The sequence below is a fragment of the Macaca mulatta genome, chromosome 17 (assembly GCF_049350105.2).
Source record: "Macaca mulatta isolate MMU2019108-1 chromosome 17, T2T-MMU8v2.0, whole genome shotgun sequence".
In the NCBI taxonomy this organism is placed as follows: Eukaryota; Metazoa; Chordata; class Mammalia; order Primates; family Cercopithecidae; genus Macaca; species Macaca mulatta.
This window is the reverse complement of record NC_133422.1, coordinates 24,684,948-24,709,311: the sequence shown is the minus strand read 5'-3', so window position 1 is coordinate 24,709,311 and position 24,364 is coordinate 24,684,948. Positions and strand designations below refer to the sequence as shown.

The 24,364-nt window shown below is 46.3% G+C and overlaps 2 protein-coding genes and 1 pseudogene across 8 annotated transcripts in view; 2 read left to right on the top strand and 1 right to left on the bottom strand.

Moving 5' to 3' along the window:
- SLC25A30 (solute carrier family 25 member 30) overlaps nucleotides 1-24,364 on the bottom strand; it is a 78,198-nt gene that overhangs the window by 23,828 nt on the left and 30,006 nt on the right. The window contains exon 1 of one of the 6 annotated variants that reach the window (XM_028837282.2): nucleotides 1,303-1,444. The exons of 4 other annotated variants lie outside the window; for them this stretch is intronic. The gene's annotated coding sequence lies outside the window, so the exon portion shown is untranslated. Of the gene's footprint in view, nucleotides 1-1,302; nucleotides 1,445-24,364 lie in introns of those variants that run through there. One more of the 6 variants, XM_028837280.2, reaches the window with a different exon arrangement.
- On the top strand, nucleotides 382-8,368 carry LOC106994252 (uncharacterized). Of its 2 annotated transcripts, none has more exons than XM_077974328.1 (3): nucleotides 382-1,749; nucleotides 3,023-3,163; nucleotides 7,931-8,368. In XM_077974328.1, exon 1 carries the CDS (start codon nucleotides 926-928, stop codon nucleotides 1,589-1,591), a length of 666 nt encoding a protein of 221 aa, XP_077830454.1. In that variant the 5' UTR covers nucleotides 382-925; the 3' UTR covers nucleotides 1,592-1,749; nucleotides 3,023-3,163; nucleotides 7,931-8,368. The 2 variants fall into 2 exon arrangements, with proteins under 2 accessions (XP_077830454.1, XP_077830453.1); XM_077974327.1 differs by having other exon boundaries at nucleotides 7,926-8,368.
- LOC144336317 (peptidyl-prolyl cis-trans isomerase A pseudogene) lies at nucleotides 13,545-14,344 on the top strand (annotated as a pseudogene).

Sequence of the window (24,364 nt, the reverse complement as noted above, 5' to 3'; positions counted from 1 at the left end):
GAACGCTTTCCAAGTTTCTAATATTTATTTATTTAGAGGGGGAGTTTTGCTCTTATTGCCCAGGCTGGAGTGCAAAAGCATGATCTCGGCTCACTGCAACCTCCACCTTCTGGGTTCAAGCGATTGTCCTGTCTCAGCCTCCCGAGTAGCTAGAATTACAGGAATCCGTCACCACGCCCGGCTATTTTTGTATTTTTAGTAGAGACAGGGTTTCTCCATGTTGGCCAGGCTGGTCTCGAACTCCTGACCTCAGGTGGTCTGCCCGCCTCGGCCTCCCAAAGTGCTGGGATTACAGGCGTGAGCCACTGCTCCCAGCCGTTACTCTTATTTAATTCCTGATACGTTCTTTCAGTTTTACTTGCTGTTTCCGTTTCAGTCTGAACTCTTAAACTGTAATCGCACAGCCTTTAAGGCTTCTGTGCTCTCATACATTTTTGTTCCTTGCTGGACCGACTGCCCTTTCAATAATGCCCTTTCATGAACTTTTCCTATTTCCTGTTCTTTTTAAAGGTGCAGAAAGAAAACTAAGGTCATCACAGACTTCCAAAAAGCGGGGTTTAAAAGAAATCTTCTAAGTTATCATCTCGTTTCACGTTAATTAACTGAGTCCGCGGTCACAAAGCTTCGCAACGGCAAAGCCAAAAGCAAAATTCATGCCTTTCAACTTTCTCACTACCCAAGTAGGACGGCAAGCCGAATCCGCAGGGCAGTGCCAACACTGTTTTTGCTACTCTTGCGCAGAACAAAAATGCTAATCACTGCAACTGCTTTACATGAAATTGCACCTAGAAAGACTTTAAAACCCAGAGGTACATTAACTCTCCAGGCAATTTCCTCCCAGCCTAGCATGTGCCACGAGCGATTCCGAATGTGGTGTGCCCTCTCCCAGAATGCGAAGCTCGCGGGCGCTCAGGCTGCCGTTTGAATGAACCCACGAGTGGGAGGGACGTACAGGCAGGGTTGCAAGCCCGGGGCACGCGTGCAGACGCAGAGATGCCACGACGGGATTCGCACTCGGATCTCAATGACCCTGGAACAGGAATCACCCCACGCCAACAGCGATGCACCAGCCCGACCCAAGGAGGGAGCAGCCCGAGAAGAGGAGCCCTGTCCCAGTCCCCCGAACCTCGCGCCCCGCCGAGCCCCGCCCGGCCTGCGAACTGGAAAGCAAGGGCAGCCCAGAGCACGCCCGATTGCAAAGGAGGCTCCCAGGAAACCGCAGCCCAACCCTACCCCAGGCCCGGGTTCCGGGAGCCGCAGAGAAAGAGGGGCCGGCGGGAGGAGGCGCGGGCCAGGACTTACCTGGAGGCGGCGGCCCCACACCTCCTGCAACCCGGACTCAGTTGCTACAAGAACCGGAGGCCGCTCCAGGAAAGGAGAAAATGCCGCGCCGGCCCAGGAGCCTGCGCGCAGCCCCGCCCCGCCCCGCCCCGCCCCGCCCGCGCAAACACGCCAACCTCCTCAGTTCCCATTGGTTTCTGCCAGCACTAGCCACGCCCATGGCACGCCCCTGACCCCCCCCCCGACAGAGACACTTAGGGGCGGGGCCAGCCCCAAGTCCCTTTCGGGATCTTCCACTGCCGCTGCCTGAGGAGGAAGCTGCTTCGGACTCGGTGGCGCCTGATGTGGCCTCTGATATCGACTGGGAGGTGGAAGAGAAATTTGGGGAACGCATCGAGAACCCTGGAAAAGCAACCTTCTCAGGGGGCGGTTCTCTGTGCCCGCGTGAACCTTCACAGTTGGATGGAAGTAAATTTGCCCTTATTTTTTTATACCCCAGCTTTTAGCTTGAAAATGTACAGATTAGGCCGGGCGCGGTGGCTCACGCCTGTAATCCCACCACTTTGGGAGGCCGAGACGGGCGGATCACGAGGTCAGGAGATCGAGACCATCCTGGCTAACACGGTGAAACCCCGTCTCTACTAAAAAATACAAAAAACTAGCCGGGCGAGGTGGCGGGCGCCTATAGTCCCAGCTACTCGGGAGGCTGAGGCAGGAGAATGGCGTGAACCCGGGAGGCGGAGCTTGCAGTGAGCTGAGATCCGGCCACTGCACTCCAGCCTGGGTGACAGAGCGAGACTCCGTCTCAAAAAAATAAAAAAATAAAAATAATAAATAATAAAATGTACAGATTAGCGTAGCCGGACGTGGTGGCGGGCGCCTGTAATCCCAGCTACTCAGGAGGCTGAAACAGGAGAATCGCTGGAACCCGCGAGGCGGAGGTTGCAGTGAGCCAAGATCGCGCCACTGCACTCCAGCCTGGGCAACAGAGTGATACTCCCTCTCAAAAAAAAAAAAAAGAATATGTCCAAATAGACCAAAAAATTAAAAGAACCATACTATATGAGTAGAAACTTTTACATATATAATATATATAATATACATATATGTAAATAGTTGTATATTAATATATCACATTTTTTAATGGTATTGCAGTGTTTGTGTTCAAGTACACCCAGGTATATTTTTGTTTTGTTTTGTTTTGTTTTGTTTTGAGACGGAGCCTCGCTCTTGTTGCCCAGGCTGGAGTGCAGTGGCGCCATCTCGGCTCACCGCAACCTCCGGCCCCCAGGTTCAAGTGATTCTCCTGCCTCAGCCTCCCAAGTAGCTGGAGCCGGGTGCCGTGGCTCACGCCTGTAATCCCAGCACTTTGGGAGGTCAAGGCGGGCAGATCATCTGAGGTCGGGAGTTCGAGACTAGCTTGACCAATATGGAGAAACCCCGTCTCTACTAAAAATACAAAAAGTAGCCGAATGTGGTGATGGCACCTGTAATCCCAGCTACTCGGGAGGCTGAGGCAGGAGAATCACTTGAACCTGGGCGGTGGAGGTTGTGATGAGCCGAGATCACACCACTGCACTCCAGCCTGGGCGACAGAGCGAGACTCCATCTCGGAAAAAAAAAGAATAAAGAATAAATGCATATGTATAAAACTTGCATCTATTGATGCAAAGTGGTACTCCAGGAATCTTTACATTCCTTGATTCATTCAAGCCAAAGAAATGTTATTTCCATTTTACAGGTGATGAAACAGAGTTTTCATAACTGGCCTGTTACAGAACCAGGGCCCGGGGCCATCTATTTCATTTCCTTCTGTGTCTCCAGCTCAGGCCCCAGGCGGAGCTTAAACAATCCCTTTTCTGTCCTCCAAACTGGACTCTAGGTGAGTACCTGGATTTTTGCCACGCACTCTTTTGAAATCAATAAAATATGGACCCGTTTGAAGTATCCCCTGAATTCTGGCCATAAAAACAAATACAATCCCCAGCCTGTGGGGGAAAGTCATTGGAATGCTTGCCTTTCTAGGGCAGGGAAATAAGAACATGACGCTTTCTACCTCTCTCTCACCTCACCAAGTCCTTTCCAGACTCATGACTGTGTGGCACTGCATACTAAGTACTGGATTCCTCCCTCTCCTATAGAGCTTTTGGACACCCAAAGTCTACCATTACCCTAAGCCCCACCAGCCTGTGCTAATACTCACATAATACTTAGAAATACACAGGAATCGCCAAACTTCAAGTATGAAGATCCCTTTGTGGGTTTTTTTGTGCTTTTGTTTTGTTTTGCTTTTCAAGACAGGGTCTCGCTCTGTCACCCAGGCTGGAGTGCAGTGGCCCAGTCACAGCTCACTGCAGCCTCAAACTCCTATACTCAAGCAATCCTCTTGCCTTGGCCTCCCAAAGTGCTGGGAGTACAGGCATGAACCACCATGCCTGGCCAAAGATCTTTTGGAAAGAAAAATGAATTTTTTAAAACTCTGGAGTCCCTGTAAAATAGATGGTAGTATTCTCAGTGTCCATTATGAAAATGCATATTGAATTTGTGGGCCCCCTGCAGTAACCTTGGGTTCCCCCAAGGGTCTTGGCCCATGAATTGGAAACTATTTCTCTAGGGAATAGTAACTTGGTTGCAGCAGCATAACCAGTTTAGAAACAAGAATAACAAAAAAGTTCGGGCGCCGTGACTCACACCTATAATTCCAACACTTTGGGAGGCCGAAGCAGGTGGATCACCTGAGGTCAGGAGTACAAGACTAGCCTGGCCAACATGGCGAAACCCTGTCTCCACTAAAAATGCAAAAATTAGCTGGTCATGGTGCTGCCTGCCTACAGTCCCAGCTACTTGGGAGGCTGAGGCAGGCGAATTGCTGGAACCTGGTAAGCGGAGATTGCAGTGAGCTGAGATTGTGCCACTGCACTCCAGCCTTGGCAACAGAGCGAGACTCCATCTCCAAAAAAAAAAAAAAAAAGAATAACAAAAAAAGTAGTAAGTCCAGAAATATATCTATGAACTATTCAGTGCTAGTCCCTGTTGGAAGCAGCTTCTTTTTCATCTATTCTTTGGCTTCAACTTTCCCCCTATTTGGCTCTTTGTGCATGTTTTTTATCTGACTACAGTTAACACACCCAGGTAGCAATATGGAAATGAAGACCTAGGTTCTACTCAGTCCTGGTCACAACTTTATTAGCTCTCTGGCCTTGAGTTCATTAAAGTCCTCAGTTGCAAAATGGAAACAATACCCTCCCTACAGAATGTTAAATGAGGCGACGTGTGCAGAAACGTACTTTGTAAAATGTAAGTGCTGTAGAAATTTGAATTCATCTGGCCATGGCACTCACCAGTTTAAAATTCTTCATTGGCTCCCCAGTGTCCTCAAGATTAAAAGTAAGCCCTCAGGCTGGCACACAAGGCCCCTGACCAGTGGTCCTTAGAGCCCTCCAGCGGTAAGAATCTAGTTCCCTATCCGCGTCACTCATGTACTTGCCTCTCAATCCTGTATTCTAAAGTCCGGCCATATAGACACTTCTCAAGTAGCTGGACTTTTTTTGCCACTTAAGACTTTTATTAGCAAAGTGTTAAAACAGTAAGATCCATACAGCCAAAAGCCCTCACTACACTCCCTTAGGTGGATGATGCCAATCTCTATGAGGAGCTGGGCAGCAGGAACCATTTTTTACCCACATCCTGGTGTTCATCATCTTGGCAACTGGATGTGCACTATATAGTGGCAATAAAAAACAAATGCTTTGGAATCAACTACAATTTGGTAAATGTTTGTGTAACCACATTAAACTACAGGAATGGTGCAGATAATAGGGACCTGCATCTTGCCAAGAATGAGTCTAGCAGGTTTTTCTGGATGGGGGTCCCTCGGTGCTTGCAGAATGAAAGGCCTTAGTCAGACCTTTCAGGGGTAGCAATTGGTGGTTGGTGGAAGGAGGAGGTTGTATCTGACTGAGACATCTGGTCACCTCCTCTCCTTGGCAAAATGGAGCAGCAATGAGCCATTGCTACTCCTAACAAGAACACCTGGATAGGCCAGTGTTCCTAGCTGGTGTACTGGGAATGATCCCATGACATTCTTTATCATTATATTTTTTTGCAGCAGTTCTCAATCTCAATGAGATTTTGCCCTCCAGGAGACATTCGCAATGTCTGGAGTTTTTTGGTTGCCTCAACTCTAGATGCTTGCTACTGGCAAGTTGGTAGGGACCTGGGATGCTGCTAAACGTTCAACAATGCCCGGGAAAGTGGCAATAGTACTGAAGTTTGAGAAATCCTGTTTTATAGGAATGTTGCTTTGGGCATTTGTTTTTCCTGGTTACAGGTGCTTTGTTGAGAATGCATCTTTTGTGTAAGTCATTGAATGGTCGTATAAAATACTCATAGCTCCCCAAACACAGTGACACTCCCTTTTACCGCTGCGACTTGGCACACACTGCATTGCACCTGCTGAGTTATTTCTCTTGCTAAGTTCTTCTCATCCATCAGGCCTCAGTTTGGACACCATGTCCTCTAGGAAGTCTCTCCTAGTCCCTAAAAACTGGGTGCAGTGGGTGCCTGCCCACGTTGTGCATCCATGCTGCTATGAGAACAGTTACCGCACTTCAAAAGAATGAGCCGTTTTCTTGACAGTCTTCCCATGGAACCGTAAGCTCCTTGGGGTAGGGACCCAGTCTTGCTCACTACCGTATTCTTAGTGCTCAGCATAGCACTGGGCACTGTGGGCCCCCAATAAATACAAGCACATTTGGAGAGTCTCTATAATTTGAGAGTTGGCAGGAAGACAGAGGTCAGGACGGAGGCTTTTTCAAATTGTCTGTCCCTTCCCATTGATATCACCACAGTTGTAAGCCCTGCTCAAAAGTACTTCTGCTTCCTTAGATGTGTTCCAGTAGACACAATGGTAAGAACAACAGTGCAGGGAAACTCATGTGAAGTCTGGTGAGTTGTACTTAGAAATCTGGTTTATTTAATTTTGCGTTATTCTCTGCATTTATTTATTTTGATATCTTTTTAAATTTTATGCCCGGCCGGGCGCGGTGGCTCAAGCCTGTAATCCCAGCACTTTGGGAGGCCGAGACGGGTGGATCACGAGGTCAGGAGATCGAGACCATCCTGGTGAACACAGTGAAACCCCGTCTCTACTAAAACTACAAAAAACTAGCCGGGCGAGGTGGCGGGCGCCTGTAGTCCCAGCTACTCGGGAGGCTGAGGCAGGAGAATGGCGTGAACCCGGGAGGCGGAGCTTGCAGTGAGCTGAGATCAGGCCACTGCACTCCAGCCTGGGCGACAGAGCGAGACTCTGTCTCAAAAAATAATAATAATAAAAAAATAAATAAATAAATAAATTTTATGCCCAAGGGTTAGCAAATTATGGTCCATGGACCAATTTATCCAGTTGCCTGTCTTGGTATAGCCCCAGAATTAAGAATAGTTTATATATTTTTTTATTTTTTATTTTTATTATTATTATTTTTTTTGAGACTGAGTCTCTCTCTATCGCCCAGGCTGGAGTGCAGTGGCGTGATCGCGGCTCACTGCAACCTCCACCTCCTGGATTCAAGCGATTCTTGTGCCTCAGCCTCGAGAGTAGCTGGGATTACAGGTGCCCACCACCATGCCCAGCTAATTTTTAGTAGAGATGGGGTTTCACCATGTTGGCCAGGCTGGTCTGGAACTCCTGACCTCAAGTGATCTGCCCGCCTTGGCCTCCCAAAGTGCTGGGATTACAGGCGTGAGCCACCGCCCCCGACCCAGTTTTTATATTTTTTAAGTGGCTACATTTTAAATGGTTATGTAAGTATCTACAGAATCTCAGTTTTGCCTCCTGGGCCCTAAAGAATAAAATCTTCACAATCTAGTTCTTTACAAAAACTGTTTGCCGATCCCTATGTGAGCCTTTAGCAAAATTTGCATTTGAATATTCCAGTCTGGTCTCAGCTGTGCCTTAGCTGTCGTTTCCTGAGCCTGTTGGGGTTCATTTGGTAAAAGGGGAAATGGCACAGCCTGTAACAGCCTGTAACAGTAGCAGAAGCAACTGTCATGAGACCTTGAAGAAGACCTCCTGACAGCCTTACCGGACACTCTTGTAACAAGATTATCTTAATACAATCAGTACAATGTATACACTTTACCAAATTATCTCACACCTTCATTTTAAAGTCACAAATATAAAATCAATTGCACATTTTAAATTGAAATTGCAAGGTAATCTGTAAGATTCCCTATGAGAATAATTTCTTTCTTTACTACTACACTTCGCATGAATAGCAGACACATGCAGATTGTCTTACACTTAATGGTTAGTACTAAAAATATTAGTACTATGGGTTTGATTTAGCTCGTCGTTTCTATATTTAACTCTAAACCTTCCAGAGTTACATGATCATATAACAACAGATATACCAGCCTAGATGAGCTGGGTAATTGGATGATGAAAAAAAATCAGGACATTAATGAGACTGTTTATCTTGAAGAGATCTGAGACTGGGCACCAGGACTAGGGAACTATACTGGGCTGGGTCCTGAAACTGCTACCCCAAAACACGGTGCTTTGACATACTGAACTGAACAAGAGGCCACATCTCTCTAACTTTCCTCCCATCTTCCTGTCTCTCAATCCTCTGTCTCTCCCGTAGCACAGGAGGAAGTTGTACTCTGAAGGTCCTTTGTCTGCCTGAAGTCTGGATCCACCAAAAAAGAAAACAGTTACCTCTGGTCCCTTCCTCAAGTTTTCATTAACTGAACTCATTGCAAGAAGAAAGACAACTTGGTCCACACACATGGATAGACTTTCGTCACAAACCACTGTTTGCTCATTGGGTCCAACAGAGTTTGTCCCAGGCCGTTGTATATTTCAATTCCATTGACTTCCCCTGAAGATCATTTACTACCTTCCTAAATCATCCACGTTTCCCCATCTCCCTTTCACTCAAGAAGAGGATATGAGACCTTCAGGAAGACCTCCTGACAGTCTTACCGGATGCTCTTGTAACAAGATTCTCTACCCCACTGTGTGGTGAAGAAATCGCTCTGTGATTTTCCCCCATGCACATTAATAAATTTTGTCCGGCATTTCTCCTATTAATTTGCCTTTTGTGAATTTATTTTCAGCAAGGCTTCAGACAGCAAAAGGGAAGTTTTCCCTTGGCCCCCTACAATTTTTTTTTTTTTTTTTTTTGAAACAGATCTCATTCTGTCGCCCAGGCTAGAGTGCAGTAGTGCCATCTCGGCTCACTGCAACCTCCGCCTCCCAGGTTCAGGCGATTCTCCTACCTTAGCCTCCTGAGGAGCTGCAACTACACGCATGCGTCACCACTCTTGGCTAATTTTTGTATTTTTAGTAGAGACAGGATTTCATCATGTTGGCCAGGCTGGTCTCGAACTCCTGACCTCAGATGATCCACCCGCCTCAGCCTCCCAAAGTGCTGGGATTACAGGTGTGAGCCACCATGCCCGGCTCCCTACAATTATTATATGTCCCATTTTTATAGAGAAGTTGTGTCTGATCCATCAGCAGGGACCGTGAGGAAGGTAAGCCTTTCTGTTGTCATTGAGTTTTGCTACCTTCATCCCTGGGCATTTTTCTGCCAGTTATACCCTTCTCCAGTTTGTTCATGTTATTATTTTTTTCTTTTTTTGAGATGGAGTCTCGCTCTGTCGTCCAGACTGGAGTGCAGTGGCGCAATCTTGGCTCACTGCAACCTCCGCCTCCTAGGTTCAAGTGATTCTCCTGCCTCAGCCTCCCGAGCAGCTGGGACTACAGGCACATGCCACCACACCCAGCTAATTTTTGTCTTTTTAGTAGAGATGGGGTTTCACTATACTGGCCAGGCTAATCTCAATCTCTTGACCTCATGATCTGCCCACCTTGGACTCCCAAAGTGCTGGGATTACAGGCATGAGCCACCAAGCCCAGCCTTCTTTTAAACATTTTTTTTTTTTTTTTTTTGAGACAGAGTCTAGCTCTGTCACCCAGGCTGGAGTGCAGTGGTGTGATCTCTGCTCACTGCAACTTCCACCTCCCAGGTTCAAGCAATTCTCCTGCCTCAGTCTCCTGAATAGCTGGGATTACAGGTGTGCACCACCATGCCTGGCTAATTTTTGTATTTTTAGTAGAGACGGGATTTCACCGTGTTGGTCAGGCTGGTCTTGAACTCCTGACCTCGTGATCTGCCCGCCTCGGCCTCCCAAAGTGCAGGGATTACAGGCGTGAGCCACCGCACTCGGCCTCTTTTTAACTTTTAAAGCCTAATTTGGGTGGGGAGAGAGAGAGCGACAAAAAAAGAGAAACAAATCACAGTTAAAGGATTAAGAATAATGATAAAACTTCTCAATAGCAATTCTGGAAACTAGAAAATGATGGAGCAATGACTTAAATTTGAGGGGAAATCATTGCCAAACGATAATATCCACCTAACCACACCAGCAGTGGGAGAATTCAAAAGTTACATATGTGCGAGCTCTTTTTTTTTTTTTTTTTTGAGATGGAGTCTTGCTCTGTCACCCAGTCTGGAGTGCAATGATGCAATCTCAGTTCGCTGCAACCTCCACCTCCTGGGTTCCAGCGATTCTCAGGCCTCAGCCTCCTGAGGAGCTGCAACTACAGGTGTCTGTCACCACACCTGGCTAATTTTTGAATTTTTAGTAGAGATGGGGTTTCACCATGTTGGCCAGGCTGGTCTCGAACTCCTGACCTCAGGTAATCCACCTGCCTTGGCCTCCCGAAGTGCTGGGATTACAGGCGTGAGCCACCACACCCAACAGGTGCAAGCTCTTAAAGAATTGACCTCTTTCATGTATGTGTCCCCAAGAAAGCTAATGAAGGATATTCTTCCCCAGAACTAAGGAAGAAACTGAGAAACGGAGTTCAGGAAATAAGAGACCAGCAAAGGAGGATGGGGAAAGGAATTCTCAAGATAACACTGAAAAGAAATCTCCACTCCAGCCTGGGCGACAGAGCGAGACTCCGTCTCAAAAAAAAAAAAAAAAAAAAAAAAGAAAGAAATCTCAGAACAGCTGGGCACAGAAGACTCGGGAAGATGGCGAAACAGTTTCTACCAAAACAAACAAACAAAACCCAAAAAACAAAAATTAGCTGGGCATGATGGCACACACCTGTAGTCCTCAGCTAGTCAGGGGGCTGAAGTGGGAGGATCACCTGAGCCCAGGAAGGTTGAGGCTGCAGTGAGCCGTGTCGTGCCACTGCACCCCTGGGCAACAGAATGAGACCTTGGCCCAAAAAAAAAAAAGGAAGAAGAAATTCAATCTGAACCTTAACTGGAATTGCTTGTATTATCTTTTTTAGCCCATCATTTGGCTAAATATTTCACTCTCTAACTTTCCGAGTTGCTTTCACATAGGTACTGCCAAAGCAAGCTATCAGACTTAAGTTTATCACAGGCAAAATTTAAAGGGCAAATTGCAACCTCCAAGAGATGAAATGAATGGCTCTTTTCATGAAAAAGAAGTTGGGGAACTGTAAGTGATCCGGGGCACTGCATGCTGAGAGCTTCAAGCATAAAGGGTAGTAAACAGGTGGCTCCCAGGGGTAATTTTATCCAGAGTGTTCTGCAGTGTGGCTTTTCGGAGCGTCAGGGAGGACAGTGCCCCAGCTCGTCACTGCAGAAACGCCCTCTATCGTTCAAGTATATTCACAGAATAACCAAGGAGAGCACAGTCAGAACTGACACCGGTTTAGGAACTGGAAAATTGAAAGTTGTATGACCCTGTGAGGACTGTGTTCTCAGTTCTTGGAACTTGCCCTAAGAACAGACTGTCATGCTCCATTTTTGCCTCTGATAAAGAGCATACATGAGTTTAGCACAAGGACTCTGAACATAACCATGACATTTCCATCTGGCAATAGTGGAAGGGTCAGGGAAGCTGGCTGAGGCCCAAGGCTGGTGAAAAAAGTCTGAGCTGTTCTGACGGGTCCAAAGCCATTTATGTCCGTGGCTTTCAAACTTGTTAAACTATAACCCACATTAAGAAATGCATTTTACATCATAACCCAGTAAACACATATACACACAAACACACTACTGAGACAAACATTTCTAGAAGGAATACTTACTGTATCTGTAATGCACCGTATTCTTTATTATTCTATTTTATTTTTTGTTCATACTGTTCATAGCCCACTAAAATGAAAATCCAGTTTTGAAAAAAATACTGATTATAAAATTCCAATCAGGCTGGGCACAGTGGCTCATGCCTGTAATCCCAGCACTTTGGGAGGCCGAGGCGGGCGGATCACCTGAGGTCAGGAGTTTGAGACCAGCCTGGCCAACATGGTGAAAACCCATCTCTACTGAAAATACAAAAAACTAGCCAGGCATGGTGGTGCATGCCTGTAATTCCAGCTACTCAGGAGGCTGAGGCAGGAGAATTGCTTGAACCCGGGAAGCAGAGGTTGCGGTAAGCCAAGATCATGCCATTGCACTCCAACATGGGCAACAAGAGTGAAACTCCATCTCAAAAAAAAAAAAAAAGTCCAATCAAACCATACTCTTCGTTTTTTTGTTTCTTTGTCTTTTTGTTTTGTTTTGTTTTGAGTGCAATCCCAACACTTTGGGAAGCCAAGGCAGGCAGATCGCTTGAGGCTAGGAGTTCGAGACCAGCCTAGGTAACATGGTGAAACCCTGTCTCTACTAATTACAAAAATTAGCTGGGTATGGTGGTGTGTGCCTGTAATCCCAGCTACTTGGGAGGCTGAGGCAGGAAAATGGCTTGAACCTGGAAGGCGGAGGTTCCAGTGAGCCAAGATCGTGCCATCGCACTCCAGCCTGAGTGACAGAACAAGACTCTGTTTCAAAAATAAATAAATAAATAAATAGTTGTTTAGGTTGAGCAGCAGCTTACCCTCTGACAACTCATCTTGAGGCCTTATGCTGCTGGAAAATTCCTCTCCCAGTGGGTGAATTGAAGGAGAGCTTCTGTTTTTTTGTTAGACATAGCCACCTGTGACCTTGACAGTGACTTGGTTTGGTCATCATTTGTTTGTTTTTGTGTAAATTTAACTGCTATCTAAATAGCCATAAAATGGTTAAACAATAATCCTCGGTGAACACATAGCGTCTCACTGCAAATTCTGCAGCTGAGGGATGGCAGACCATGAAAGACCAAGGAGTTTCTGAGAATTGGGAGAGTTGCCCGAGACATTTGGTCAGGAAGATACCTTTTCCTTATGCAAAGTCAAGAAAGGCGTTTAGGTCCATAAACCTATAGCACCTGGGGCCAGTCTAGCAGGCAACGTTGACAGAGTCTTTTCAATACAGGAGAAATATCATCCCCAACACTCATGCACACTTGTTCAAAAACATATCTTCTGGAACCAGGTAAAGGTGATGGTTGCACAACACTGTAAACACACTAAATGTCACCAAGTTGTGCACTTTAAAACATGTAAATGGGTTGGGCACAGTGGCTTACGCCTATAACTCTAACACTTCGGGCGGCCATAGCGAGCAGATCGCTTGAGCTCAGGAATTGGAGACCAACCAGGGCAACATAGCAAAACCCCATCTTGACAAAAAATACAAAAATTAGCCGGGCACGGTGGCACGTGCCTGTAGTCCCAGCTACTCTGGAGGCTGAGGTGGGAGGATCACTTGAGCCCAGGAGGTCAATGCTGCAGTGAGCTGTGATGGCGCCACTGCACTCCAGCCTGAGTGACAGAAGAAGAGCCTATCTCAACAAAAGAAAACAGTTAAATGCTATGCAAATTTCACCTCTCTCTCTTTCTCCCCTTCTCTCTCTCTATTTCTCTCTCTTTATATATATATATATGCACATATATATATACAAACACACATATATATACATATACATACACACATATATATATTTTTTGGAGACAGAGTCTCACTCTGTCGCCCAGGCTGGAGTGCAATGGTGCGATCTCGACTCACTGCAACCTCCGCCTCCCAGGTTCAAGTGATTCTCCTACCTCAGCCTCTAGAGTAGCTGGCATTATAGGCATGCACCACCACACCAGGCTAATTTTTTATATTTTTAGTAGAGACGGGTTTTACCATGTTGGCCAGGCTGGTCTCGAACTTCTGACCTCAAGCAATCTGCCGGCCTCGGCCTCCAAAAGTGCTGAGATTATAGGCATGAGCCACAGTGCCCAGCCTATCAATATTTTTAATTAAAAAAAAAAAAAAATATATATATATATATATATATATATATATATATATATATATATATATGAACATACACCACCAAAGCAATACAAATGTGACCTTTTTGGTTATTATTTGTTCTGGTTTTCTGGCACCCTGCATAGTCAAGGCAGAAAGGTTTTAGGGATTTAATTTCAAGAAAATGAAGATAGAAAGATGAATGATTGTATAAATAGTGAAATAGCTGCATTTTTTTAAAATGGGCTTTGCAGATGCTGCCACCACCAGAAGCCTTGCACTATCAGCCACGGTCAACCCCACGGTGTTCTTTGACATCGCCATCGACGGCAAGCCCTTAGGCTGCGTCTCCTTCAAGTTGTTTGCAGACAAGTTTCCAAAGACAGCAGAAAAAAACTTTCACACTCTGAGCACTAGGGAGAAAGGATTTGGTTATAAGGTCCCTGCTGTCACAGAATTATTCCAGGGTTTATATGTCAGGGTGGTGACTTCTCATGCCGTAATCGCACTGGTGGAAGTCCATTTACAAGGAGAAATTTGATGACGACAACTTCATCCTGAAGCATACAGGTCCTGGCATCTTGTCCATGGCAAATGCTGGACCCAACACAAATGGTTCCCAGTTTTTCATCTGCGCTGCCAAGATTGAGTGGTTGGATGGCACGCATGTGGTCTTTGGCAAGGAGAAAGAAGGCATGAATATTGTGAAGGCCATGGAGCGCTTTGGATCCAGGAATGGCAAGACCAGCAAGAAGATCACCATTGCTGACTGTGTTTTATCTTAACCACCAGACCATTCCTTCTATAGCTCAGGAGAGTGCCCCTCCACCCCGTTTGCTCATAGTATCCTGGAATCTGTGCTCTCGCTCAGTTCCCTTTGGGCTCCATGTTTTCCTTGTTCCCTTCCATGCCTAGCTGGATTGCAGAGTTAAGTTGATGATTATGAAATAGAAACTAACAACCAAAAAAGAAAAAAAAAATGGCTAGTTTGATACAGCTTAGCAGATGGCCTAGAGCCAGGGTCCAGGACTAGCCATTGTTTCATTACCTCCTCCAAAGCCCCGGGGAGTCCATCTCACCCACAATCCCCTCTGAGTGTGATCAACAGTGGTTACACATGACCCATCACCCGGTCACACAGATAGGTCAAGGGAGACATGGATAGAGGCCCGAGGTGGCCTTGAGAGCTCTGCCCTATAGTGGCCCTCTGCTGGATGGTGAAGGCTGTCCCACAGGAACTCTCGGGACATTTGACATAAGGTACGAGTGAAAATCTGCTGATACAGACGAGAGCAGTAGAGTCAGAAGCAAAACAGCTCCATCCCTGTCATGGTGGAGCCCCAGACCAGGGATCCCCACAGTTGCCCAGTTCTGAAGAGTCACTTCTAGGTATTGTGATGGTGCCACCAGAGTTGCTATCAGAGCCACGGGGCTACAAGTACATCCCCGACCACTTCCTGTATGGCCTCATCACGTGGCCTGAGACAACTTCCTGTGTCCTTTATTTCCCCATGTAGCCTTATAATTGGCCTTCATTCATGGAAATAATCTGAGGATGTGCCTGCTCCTTGAAACCCTGAAAAATCTAATTTACATCTAAATGCCACAAAAGGAAGCCACTGAAAAGATTCTGGTCACATCTTCCTTCCCTAATGAAGGACTGGTGGGGACTCTCTAGAAGCCATTAGTAGGGCAACTTATTTCTAATCCTCCTCTGCTGTGCCAGCCTCCACTATGGAAGCTGAAAATGTTAAATACTTCTTTCCCGGTGGCTCACACTTGTAATCCCAGCACTTTGGGAGGCCGAGGCAGGCGGATCATGAGGTCCATGATTGAGACCATACAACATGGTGAAACCCCATCTCTACTGAAAATACAAAAATTAGCTGGGCATGGTGGCACATGCCTGTAATCCTAGCTACTCGGGAGGCTGAGGCAGGAGAATCACTTGAACCAGGGAGTCAGAGGTTGCGGTGAGCCAAGATCACACCACTGCACTCCAGCCTGGCAAAAGAGCAAGACTCCATCTCAAAAAACAAAACAAAACAAAACAAATTTCTTTCCCAGCCTTTCTTGCAGCTAAGCATGGCCACGTGACAAGTTCTGTACAACGAGACAAACATGAAACTCTTGGGCAGCGTAAGGGGGAGTGTTTGAGAAAGGCTTTACTTCTGCACAAAGAGGAGAGGCCGAGGAGCAGTGGTCACTGGCACTGCCCCTTCCCCATTCTCGTGCTTGAATACAAACATGGTACCTGCAGCTGTGGCCACAATCTCACTCTCACGAAGTAACAAGCATGTTAACAAAAGGCCCACGTGCTAAGAAAGGCAAGACTGAAAGACAGAAAGGGTCAGCGTCTTATTGACATTATCGGGCAGCTAAACCAATGCCAGCAACTTTCTACCTCCAGGCTTCTTGTTTCTTGAGAAAAAGACCACTTTAACTGGGTATTATTGCCTATGGTTTTCCTCACTGATAACACTGTATATGTAAAACTAATAACAAAATGTGCATCATAGGCCGGGCGCGGTGGCTCCCCCAGCACTTTGGGAGGCCGAGGCAGGCGGATCACTTCAGGCAAGAAGTTCAAGACCAGCCTGATCATCATGGTGAAACCCCGCCTCTACTGAAAATACAAAAATTAGCCGGGCATGGTGGTGGGTGCCTGTAATCCCAGCTACTCGGGAAACTGAGACAGGAAAACTGCTTGAACCCGGGAGGCGTTCAAAGATATGGGAGGCATCTGGCCGGGTGTGGTGGCTCATGCCTATAGTTCCAGCACTTTGGGTCCGAGGCAGGTGGATCACGAGGTCAGGAGTTTGAGACCAGCCTGACCAACATGGTGAAACTCCGTCTTTGCTAAAAATACAAAAATTAGCCGGGTGTGGTGGTGGGCGCTTGTAATCCCAGCTACTCAGAAGGCTGAGGCAGAAGAATCGCTTGAACCCAGGAGGCAGAGGTTGCAGTGAGCTGAGATTGCACCACTGCACTCCAGCCTGGGCAACAGAGTGAGACTCTGTCTCAAAACAAAACAAAACAAACAAACAAACACAACCTACAGGAGACATTTCCTGAGATGGAAGCCTCTGCACTCCAGCCTGGGCTACAGAAAAAAAAAAAAAAAAAAAAAAAAGTATCCTAGATTTATAACTTACTTAAGTAAACCTTTAAGCAAATCACATGTTATTGATTCCACAGCAGGATTCAGTCACTCCGACTATTTCTTGTACAACCTCAAGTGGTTTAATTTGGTGTTTTTTTGTTTTTTGAGACAGAGTCTCACTCTGTTGCCCAGGCTGGAGTACAGTGATATGATCTGAGCCACCACGTCCGACCATAAGTTTTAAAATCACTTTGGGTTTTAAGGAGAGTCTTGTGAGGGTCTCTGCATACACCAGTGTCCAAGCTCTGCAGACATGCCAGAAACAGAGTGCTTTCTGTTTGACTGTGCCTGCTCTTACACAGACACTACTCGTGTGCATGGTTGTGGATGGCTTCATGCAGTAAGAGTATAAAGACCTGACTCAAACACACAATTAAGCACACTTTATCACCGCTCATGTGAACGGGAGCTACTACAGAATCAAGGCATGAAATTGTTAGGGGTTGATTTGCGACAATACGGCTGGCCCTAAAGGACATTATGCTAGGTGAAATGAGTCAGTCACAGAAGGACAAATACTGCATGATGTCGCTTACATGAGGCCTTTAAAATAATCAAATTTAGAGAAGCAGAAAATACAATGGAGGCTGCCAGAGGATGGAGGAAATGGGGAGTTTTTCAATGGGTGTGAAGCTACAGTTACACAAGATGATTAAGATCTAGACATCTGCTGTATAACATAGTGCCTATGGTTAATAGTATACCATGTCATGCACTTAAAAATTTGTTAAGAGGGTAGATTTCATGTTAAGTGTTCTTCCTTGCATACACACACATAAAAAGGCAGAAAAAGGGGCACAACGAAACTTTTGGAGATGATGAACATATTTGTTACCTTGATTGTGGCAATGGTATCACAGGTATGTGTGCATTATAACCAAAGTCATCAAATTGTATATACTTAAATATGCACAATTTTTTGTGCATATTTGTACTTCAATTAAAGCTGTCCAAAAATTAAAGCATTGTAAGTTAAAGAAAAAGAAAAAAAAGAAAAGAAAAGAAAAGGTTGGGCACGGTGGCTCACACCTGTAAATCTATAAGGCTAGCACTTTGAGGGGCCAAGGCAGGTGGATCGCTTGAGTCCAGGAGTTGGAAACCAGCCTGGGCAACATGGTGAAACCATGTCTCTTAAAAAAAAAAAAAATACAACAATTAGCTGGGCATGGTGGCACACACCTGTGGTCTCAGCTACTCAGGAGACTGAGGTAGGCGGATCACTTGAGCCTAGGAGGCTGAGGCTACAGTGAGCTGAGATCACACCACTGTACTCCCCCTGTCTCAAAAAAAAAAAAAGAAAGAAAAGAAAGGAAAGGAAAGGAAAGGGACCCTGTACAGAATCTAATATGGACATAATGCATCATGTAAAAAAAAATTAGGGGATAGTTGTTAGAGAAATACATAGCCACACACATATTAAGTATCTTCCCAAAATGCTCAATGTATTTATGACCTAAAGAGCTGATACTTAGCTAGCCCACATAACAGGAGCTCTAAATAGAATAGACACTCAACCAATGCCGGGTAACTAACAAATTCCTCTGCAGAAGGGCAGCTCTAGAAGCAGATGCATTTCACCCTCGTGCTTATGCTGGAGCTGATAACAATGTCCTGCTGGGTTTCTCTCCTCGTCACGTCCTTCCCCACAGGTCAAGGCCAGATCTCAGTTGATGATTCGAGTCACAAGGACATGCATTCCTCTCAGAGTGGACAAATGCCAAACTTGCTCTGTGAACACCACATAAGGGTTTTTAATGGCTAGAGGTCTCTATATGACCTGGAACTCCTAGCCTTAATTTTGACTTTCCAATAGTCTAGGAAAAGTTCTATATCCAGAGATGCAAGTACTGACATTACCACCATCACCCTTTCACCTACTTACCTAAAAAGGGATAACTAGACCTTGGCTGGGGCTGATTGATCTAGGCAACAGAGTGCCCTCTGTACCTTGACACTCTGTCTATTCCTCAGATGTAATGCAATGTCCACATAAATAAACAGAATGACTCTTTCCCCAAATATGTTTCCTTTAATCAAAGTTCACTGAAAAACAAAAACCAAGGATGATTTAACAAAGTAGTTTGTATGTGGTGTTCATTGTCCTCTTTCCATTTATACTAAAAAGAAAAGAAGGCTGGGTGCAGTGGCTCACGCTTGTAATCCCAGCACTTTGGGGAGCTGAGGCAGGTAGATCACCAGAGGTCAGAAGTTTGAGACCAGCCTGGCCAACATGGTGAAACCCCGTCTCTACTAAAAATACAGAAATTAGCTGGGTGTAGTGGCGGGCACCTGTAGTCCCAGCAACTCTGAAGGCTGAGGCAGGAGAATCGCTGGAACTCAGGAGGCGGAGGTTACAGTGAGCCAAGATCACGCCATTGCACTCCTGCCTGGGCAACAAAAGCGAAACTCTGTCTAAAAAGAAAGAGAGAGAGAGAGAGAGAGAGAGAGAAGGAAGGAAGGAAGGAAGGAAGGAAGGAAGGAAGGAAGGAAGGAAGGAAGGAAGGAAGGAAGGAAGGAAGGAAGGAAGGAAGGAAAGGAGGGAGGGAGGGAGGGAGGGAGGGAGGGAGGGAGGGAGGGAGGGAGGGAAGGAAGGAAGGAAGGAAGGAAGGAAGGAAGGAAGGAAGGAAGGAAGGAAGGAGAAAGGAAGGAAGGAAGGAAGGAGAGAGAGAGAGAGAGAGAGAGAAGGGAGGGAGGGAGGGAGGGAGGGAAGGAAGCAAGGAAGGAAGGAAGGGAAACTTGATAGAATGGTCAGATGGCTTTTTCAGTGTAACTCTATCGTACACAGCATGATATGAGTGCTAAATAAATGTTAGGTAAGTTATCAGTAAAGCCAATCTGGAAATTTACAAGATTCGACTGAGAATTGTTTCCTGTCCTCGGTTGCTATGAGAATACCAGGGGAACACTACCAGGGCTTGTCCAGGATGAATGTCTTCAACTTCACACCTTATTACTTGCTCTTATGCACTAGTGCTTCACCTTAAAATGAATCATAACAGCAAGTTATCCAGCAAGAACATGACGGGAGGTGAACTGTCTAGCTGTGGTGCTTCCACAGCCAGCCACAGGAGGGGTTGTAAAGAGATTCTCTTGCCTAGGACAATGGCATTTCTGATTGCTAATTTTGTCTGACTGTGGTTTACAAATTCAACTTCCTTTGAAGATCTGCATTCACTTGATTATCTGGCCCAGCAAACTAGAACAGAATGTCTAGCTACCAATGTGTATCCTGAATATTTGTTTCCTCTTGGGTTTAGTAAAGTAGAAAATGAAACAGAACCACAAGAGGAAATATGCCTAGAAAAAAAACCTGATTAAATCTGTGGAGAGTGGTTGGTAAAAATGGAAACATTTCACATTTCACCAAAAATCTTACATGTTGCTGTGGAAAATAAATGAATTTTTTATTTAAATGCATGCATTTAACAACCACCGATTGATTGTCATGCTGGGTACAAAAGGTAGGGAAATGCCTATGCATTTAGAGATTTACAGTCTGATGGAAGAGGAAAAAAGAAAAAACAAAATTGTATAATGGCCTGGACAGGTTCATAGAAGTCTTCTTGGGAAAGGCCAGGCATGGTGGCTCATGCCTGTAATTCCAGCACTTTGGGAGGCCGAGGCAGGTGGATCACTAGGTCAGGAGTTCAAGACCAGCCTGGCCAAAATGGTGAAACCCTGTCTCTACTAAAAAAAAAAAAAAAAAAATTAGCCAGGCATGGTGGCAGGCGCCTGTAATCTCAGCTACTCAGGAAGCTGAGGCAGGAGAATTGCTTGAACCAGGAGGCGGAGGTTACGATGAGCGGATATTGCACCATTGCACTCCAGCCTGGGCGGCCGAGCAAGAAAAAAGAAATCTTCCTGGGAGAGATGACACTTTAAAAATAATAATAATAATAGGGCCAGGTGTGGTGGCTCATACCTATAATCCCAGCACTTTGGGAGGCCAAGGCAGGCAGATCACCTGAGGTTAGGAGTTTGAGACCAGCCTGGCCAACATGGTAAAACCCCGTCTCTACTAAAAATACACAAATTAGCTGGGCATGGTGGCACGCACCTGTAATCCCAGCTACTTGGGAGGCTGAGGCGGGAGAATGGCTTGAACCCAGGAGGCAGAGGTTGCAGTGAGCCAAGATCGCACCACTGCACTCCAGCCTGGGCAACAGAGTGAGACTCCATCAAAAAAAAAAAAAAGAGACAGGAGAGAGCTTGCTTCCTCTCTCTACTCTCTGCCAGATGAGAACAAGCAGAAAGTAGCTATCTGTGAACAAGGAAAAGGGCCTTCACCAACAACCAGCCTTGGCATAAGCAGAAATAATAGACACTGGCAACTCCAAAAGGGTGGAGGTTGGGAGGGGAGTGAAGTTGAAAAATTACCTAGGCCGGGCGCAGTGGCTCACGCCCGTAATCCCAGCACTTTGGGAGACCAAGACGGGCGGATCACGAGGTCAGGAGATCGAAACCATTCTGGCTAACACAGTGAAACCCTGTCTCTACTAAAAATACAAAAAAATTACCCGGGCGTGGTGGCAGGCACCTGTAGTCCCAGCTACTCGGGAGGCTGAGGCAGTAGAATGGTGTGAACCCGGGAGGCGGAGCTTGTAGTGAGCGTAGATTGCGCCACTGCACTCCAGCCTGGGCGACAGAGCAAGACTCCATCTCAAAAAAAAAAAAAAAAAAAAAAAAAAGAAAGAAAAATTACCTATCAGGAACCATGTTCACGATTTGAGTAATGGATACATTAAAGCCCAATCCCCACCGGTATGCAGTATGTCCATGTAAGAAACACGCACATGTACCCCCTGAATCTAAAACAAACCAAAAGAAAGAAAGAACCTGGCCGCGCTAGCACTCTGATCTTGAACTTCCAGCCTCCAGAACCATGAGAAACAAATGTTTGTTGTTTAAGCCACCCAGTCTGTGGTAATTTGCCACAGTAACCTGAACTAAGGCAGGACAAATAGGATAAACTTTGAAATGAAGGATACTGACTTTTCTTCCGAGAACGAAGTGAAGGGGAAAGGGGGATAAAGACATGATTTGGAGAGGAAGAAAAAGGCAAATGATAGCATCAGAGACACACTGAAGAGGAGATTACTGAGGATCGTTCCTGGCACACAGTTGGTCAGGAGTTGAGCGATAACATGTTTCCCCAAAAGACAAGAAAGCATGGTAGAGATGAGGGTTAGCTCTGTCACCGAAAGCCAGGTGATCCTGGTGAGCCTGAGTGACCTCTATGTTTCCTGCTTCCTTTAAGACGGGGGACTCTCTTCCCACTCGTGCTGAATACCTGATAGGTTCTTCCTGCCAGCTATACAAACAAAATCAACTCACGGAGACCACAGCACTGCAGTAAAGAAAGCATTTAATTCACCTGAGGCCAGCCACACCACGTGGGAGAGGCATCATCACGCAAATCAATCTTGTCCAAGGCCTGGAGGTTAGGAGTTTTTCAAAGGTAGTTTGGGGGAGGAAGCGGGTGCTTGCTGCTGATTGGTTGGGGGTGCCATCGCAGGGGTGTAGGAAATGGTCCTCCTGTGTGCCGATTTGCTTTGGGTGGGGCCACAGGAGTGGTTGGTGGGTCCAAGTGGAACCATCATCGGCATTAGACATGCAAAAAACCTGAAAAGGCATCTCAAAAAGCCAGTCTTAGGTTCTACAGTAGTGATGTTATTTGCAGGAGGCATTGCGGAAGTTGCATATCTTGTGACTTCCAGAATGATGGGTAGCAGTGGTTTATGTCTACACCTTAGCAGAATTCAGGCTCCTCTCCTCTGCCTAGCCTGGTGGTCTCTCAGTAGCTTTACATAGGCAGTTGAGTTTTGGGGAAGGTCTATTATTGAGTATCTCCCACAGTTAGCTTGGCCCAGTAAAAACTAAGGCAGCTTGAAGGCTATAGGCAAGAGGGAGTTGGTTAGATCAGATCTCCCCCACTGCTATAATTCTCTCACTGTTATAATTTTTGCAAAGGTGATTTCACTGGCCCTCTCTCCACCACCCTTCTCAAAGCCAAGGTAAGTCCTACTGAGCCCCAGGGAACCGAATCCTATCAGGTGCAGTGATGGCTGGTGTAACTGCCCAGTAGGTTCTCCTTACCCGCTGCTTAGATAAAGCTGATTTACTGAGACAGGGGAATTACAATGGAGAAAGAGTTTAATTCACACAGAGCCGGCTGTATGGGAGACCTGAGTTTTATTATTACTCACAACATTCTCCCCGAAAACTCTGGGGTTGGGGTTTTTAAGGATAACGTGGCAGGTAGGAGACAAGGGAGTGGGGAGTCCTGATTGGTCGGGTGGGAGATGAAATCACAGGGAGGGAGTCGAACCTGTCCTCTTGCACTGAGTCAGTTCCTGGGTGGGGGCCACAAGACCAGATGAGCCTGATTATGGGTCTGGGTGGTGTCAGTGATGCATGGGAATGAAGGGTCTGCAAAAAAGCTCAAGCCCTGATTTTAGACTTTACAACAGTGATGTTATTCCTAGAAGCAATTTGGGGAGGTTGAGAATCTTGAAGCCTCAGGATGCATGACTCCCAAACCATAATTATTTTCTGTTTGTTTGTTTGTTTGTTTTTTGAGACAGAGTCTCGCTTGTCGCCCAGGCTGGAGTTCAGTGGCGCGATCTCAACTCGCCGAAAACTTCACCTCTTAGGTTCAAGCAATTCTCCTGCCTCAACCTCCCGAGTAGCTGGGATTACTGGCGCCCGCCACCACACCTGGCTAATTTTTGTATTTTTAGTAAAGACAGGGTTTCACCATGTTGGCCAGGCTGGTCTCGAACTCTTGACTCAGGTGATCCACCCGCCTCGGCCTCCCAAAGTGCTGGGATTACAGACATGAGCCACCGGACCTGGCCCTAAACCATAATTTCTAATCTTGTAGCTAATTTGTTAGTCCCACAAAAGTAGACTGGTCCCCAGGCAAGAAGGGAGTCTGTTTTGGAAAAGGGCTGTTATCATCTTTGCTTCAAAGTTAAAGTATAAACTAACTTCCTCCCAAAGTTAGTTTGACCAGTAATGAGCAAGGATAGCTTGGAGGTTAGAAGCAAGATGGAGTCGGTTCAGTCAGGTCTCTTTCACTGTCATAATTCCCTCAGTTACAATTTTTGCAAAGGCAGTTCAGTGGGACAAGGTCTATTCACTTGAGTCTCCCACCCCTATAGGACCCTGCAGCTCCTGGTGTCCTGGTTGTAACAGGAAAAGCCATCCCAGCTCAGCAGAGACACTGACTCCCTCAGTTGGAATCCAGGGTGTCTGGGAGGTGACATCGCTGGTGCAGGTCCCATGGTTGTTGATCTCGACACTGCAGAGGGGCTGGGTTCAAAGCGCCATCATTCCCACTCTGCTTCCAGCTTTTCATTACGTGCCCCAAGCTTGTCCCTGACCTTTATCCTGCATGTCAGGCCAGGTTTCCGCATAACAGACCTTTTCTGACAAGACAGTGAAAGCAATTGACCTTATTTTGGAGAGCTCAGAGCTGCGCTGTTAAAAATTAAACCTCTGAACAATTCCCTTTCATTTCATCTCTTAAAAGGCTCCTGGGGCCGGGCGCGGTGGCTCAAGCCTGTAATCCCAGCACTTTGGGAGGCCGAGACGGGCGGATCACGACGTCAGGAGATCAAGACCATCCTGGCTAACACGGTGAAACCCCGTCTCTACTAAAAAATACAAAAAACTAGCCGGGCGAGGTGGCGGGCGCCTATAGTCCCAGCTACTCGGGAGGCTGAGGCAGGAGAATGGAGTGAACCCGGGAGGCGGAGCTTGCAGT

Excerpts from the sequence above, each read along its gene's own strand:
- LOC106994252 (XM_077974328.1), top strand. The coding sequence starts at position 926 with ATGAACCCACGAGTGGGAGGGACGTACAGGCAGGGTTGCAAGCCCGGG.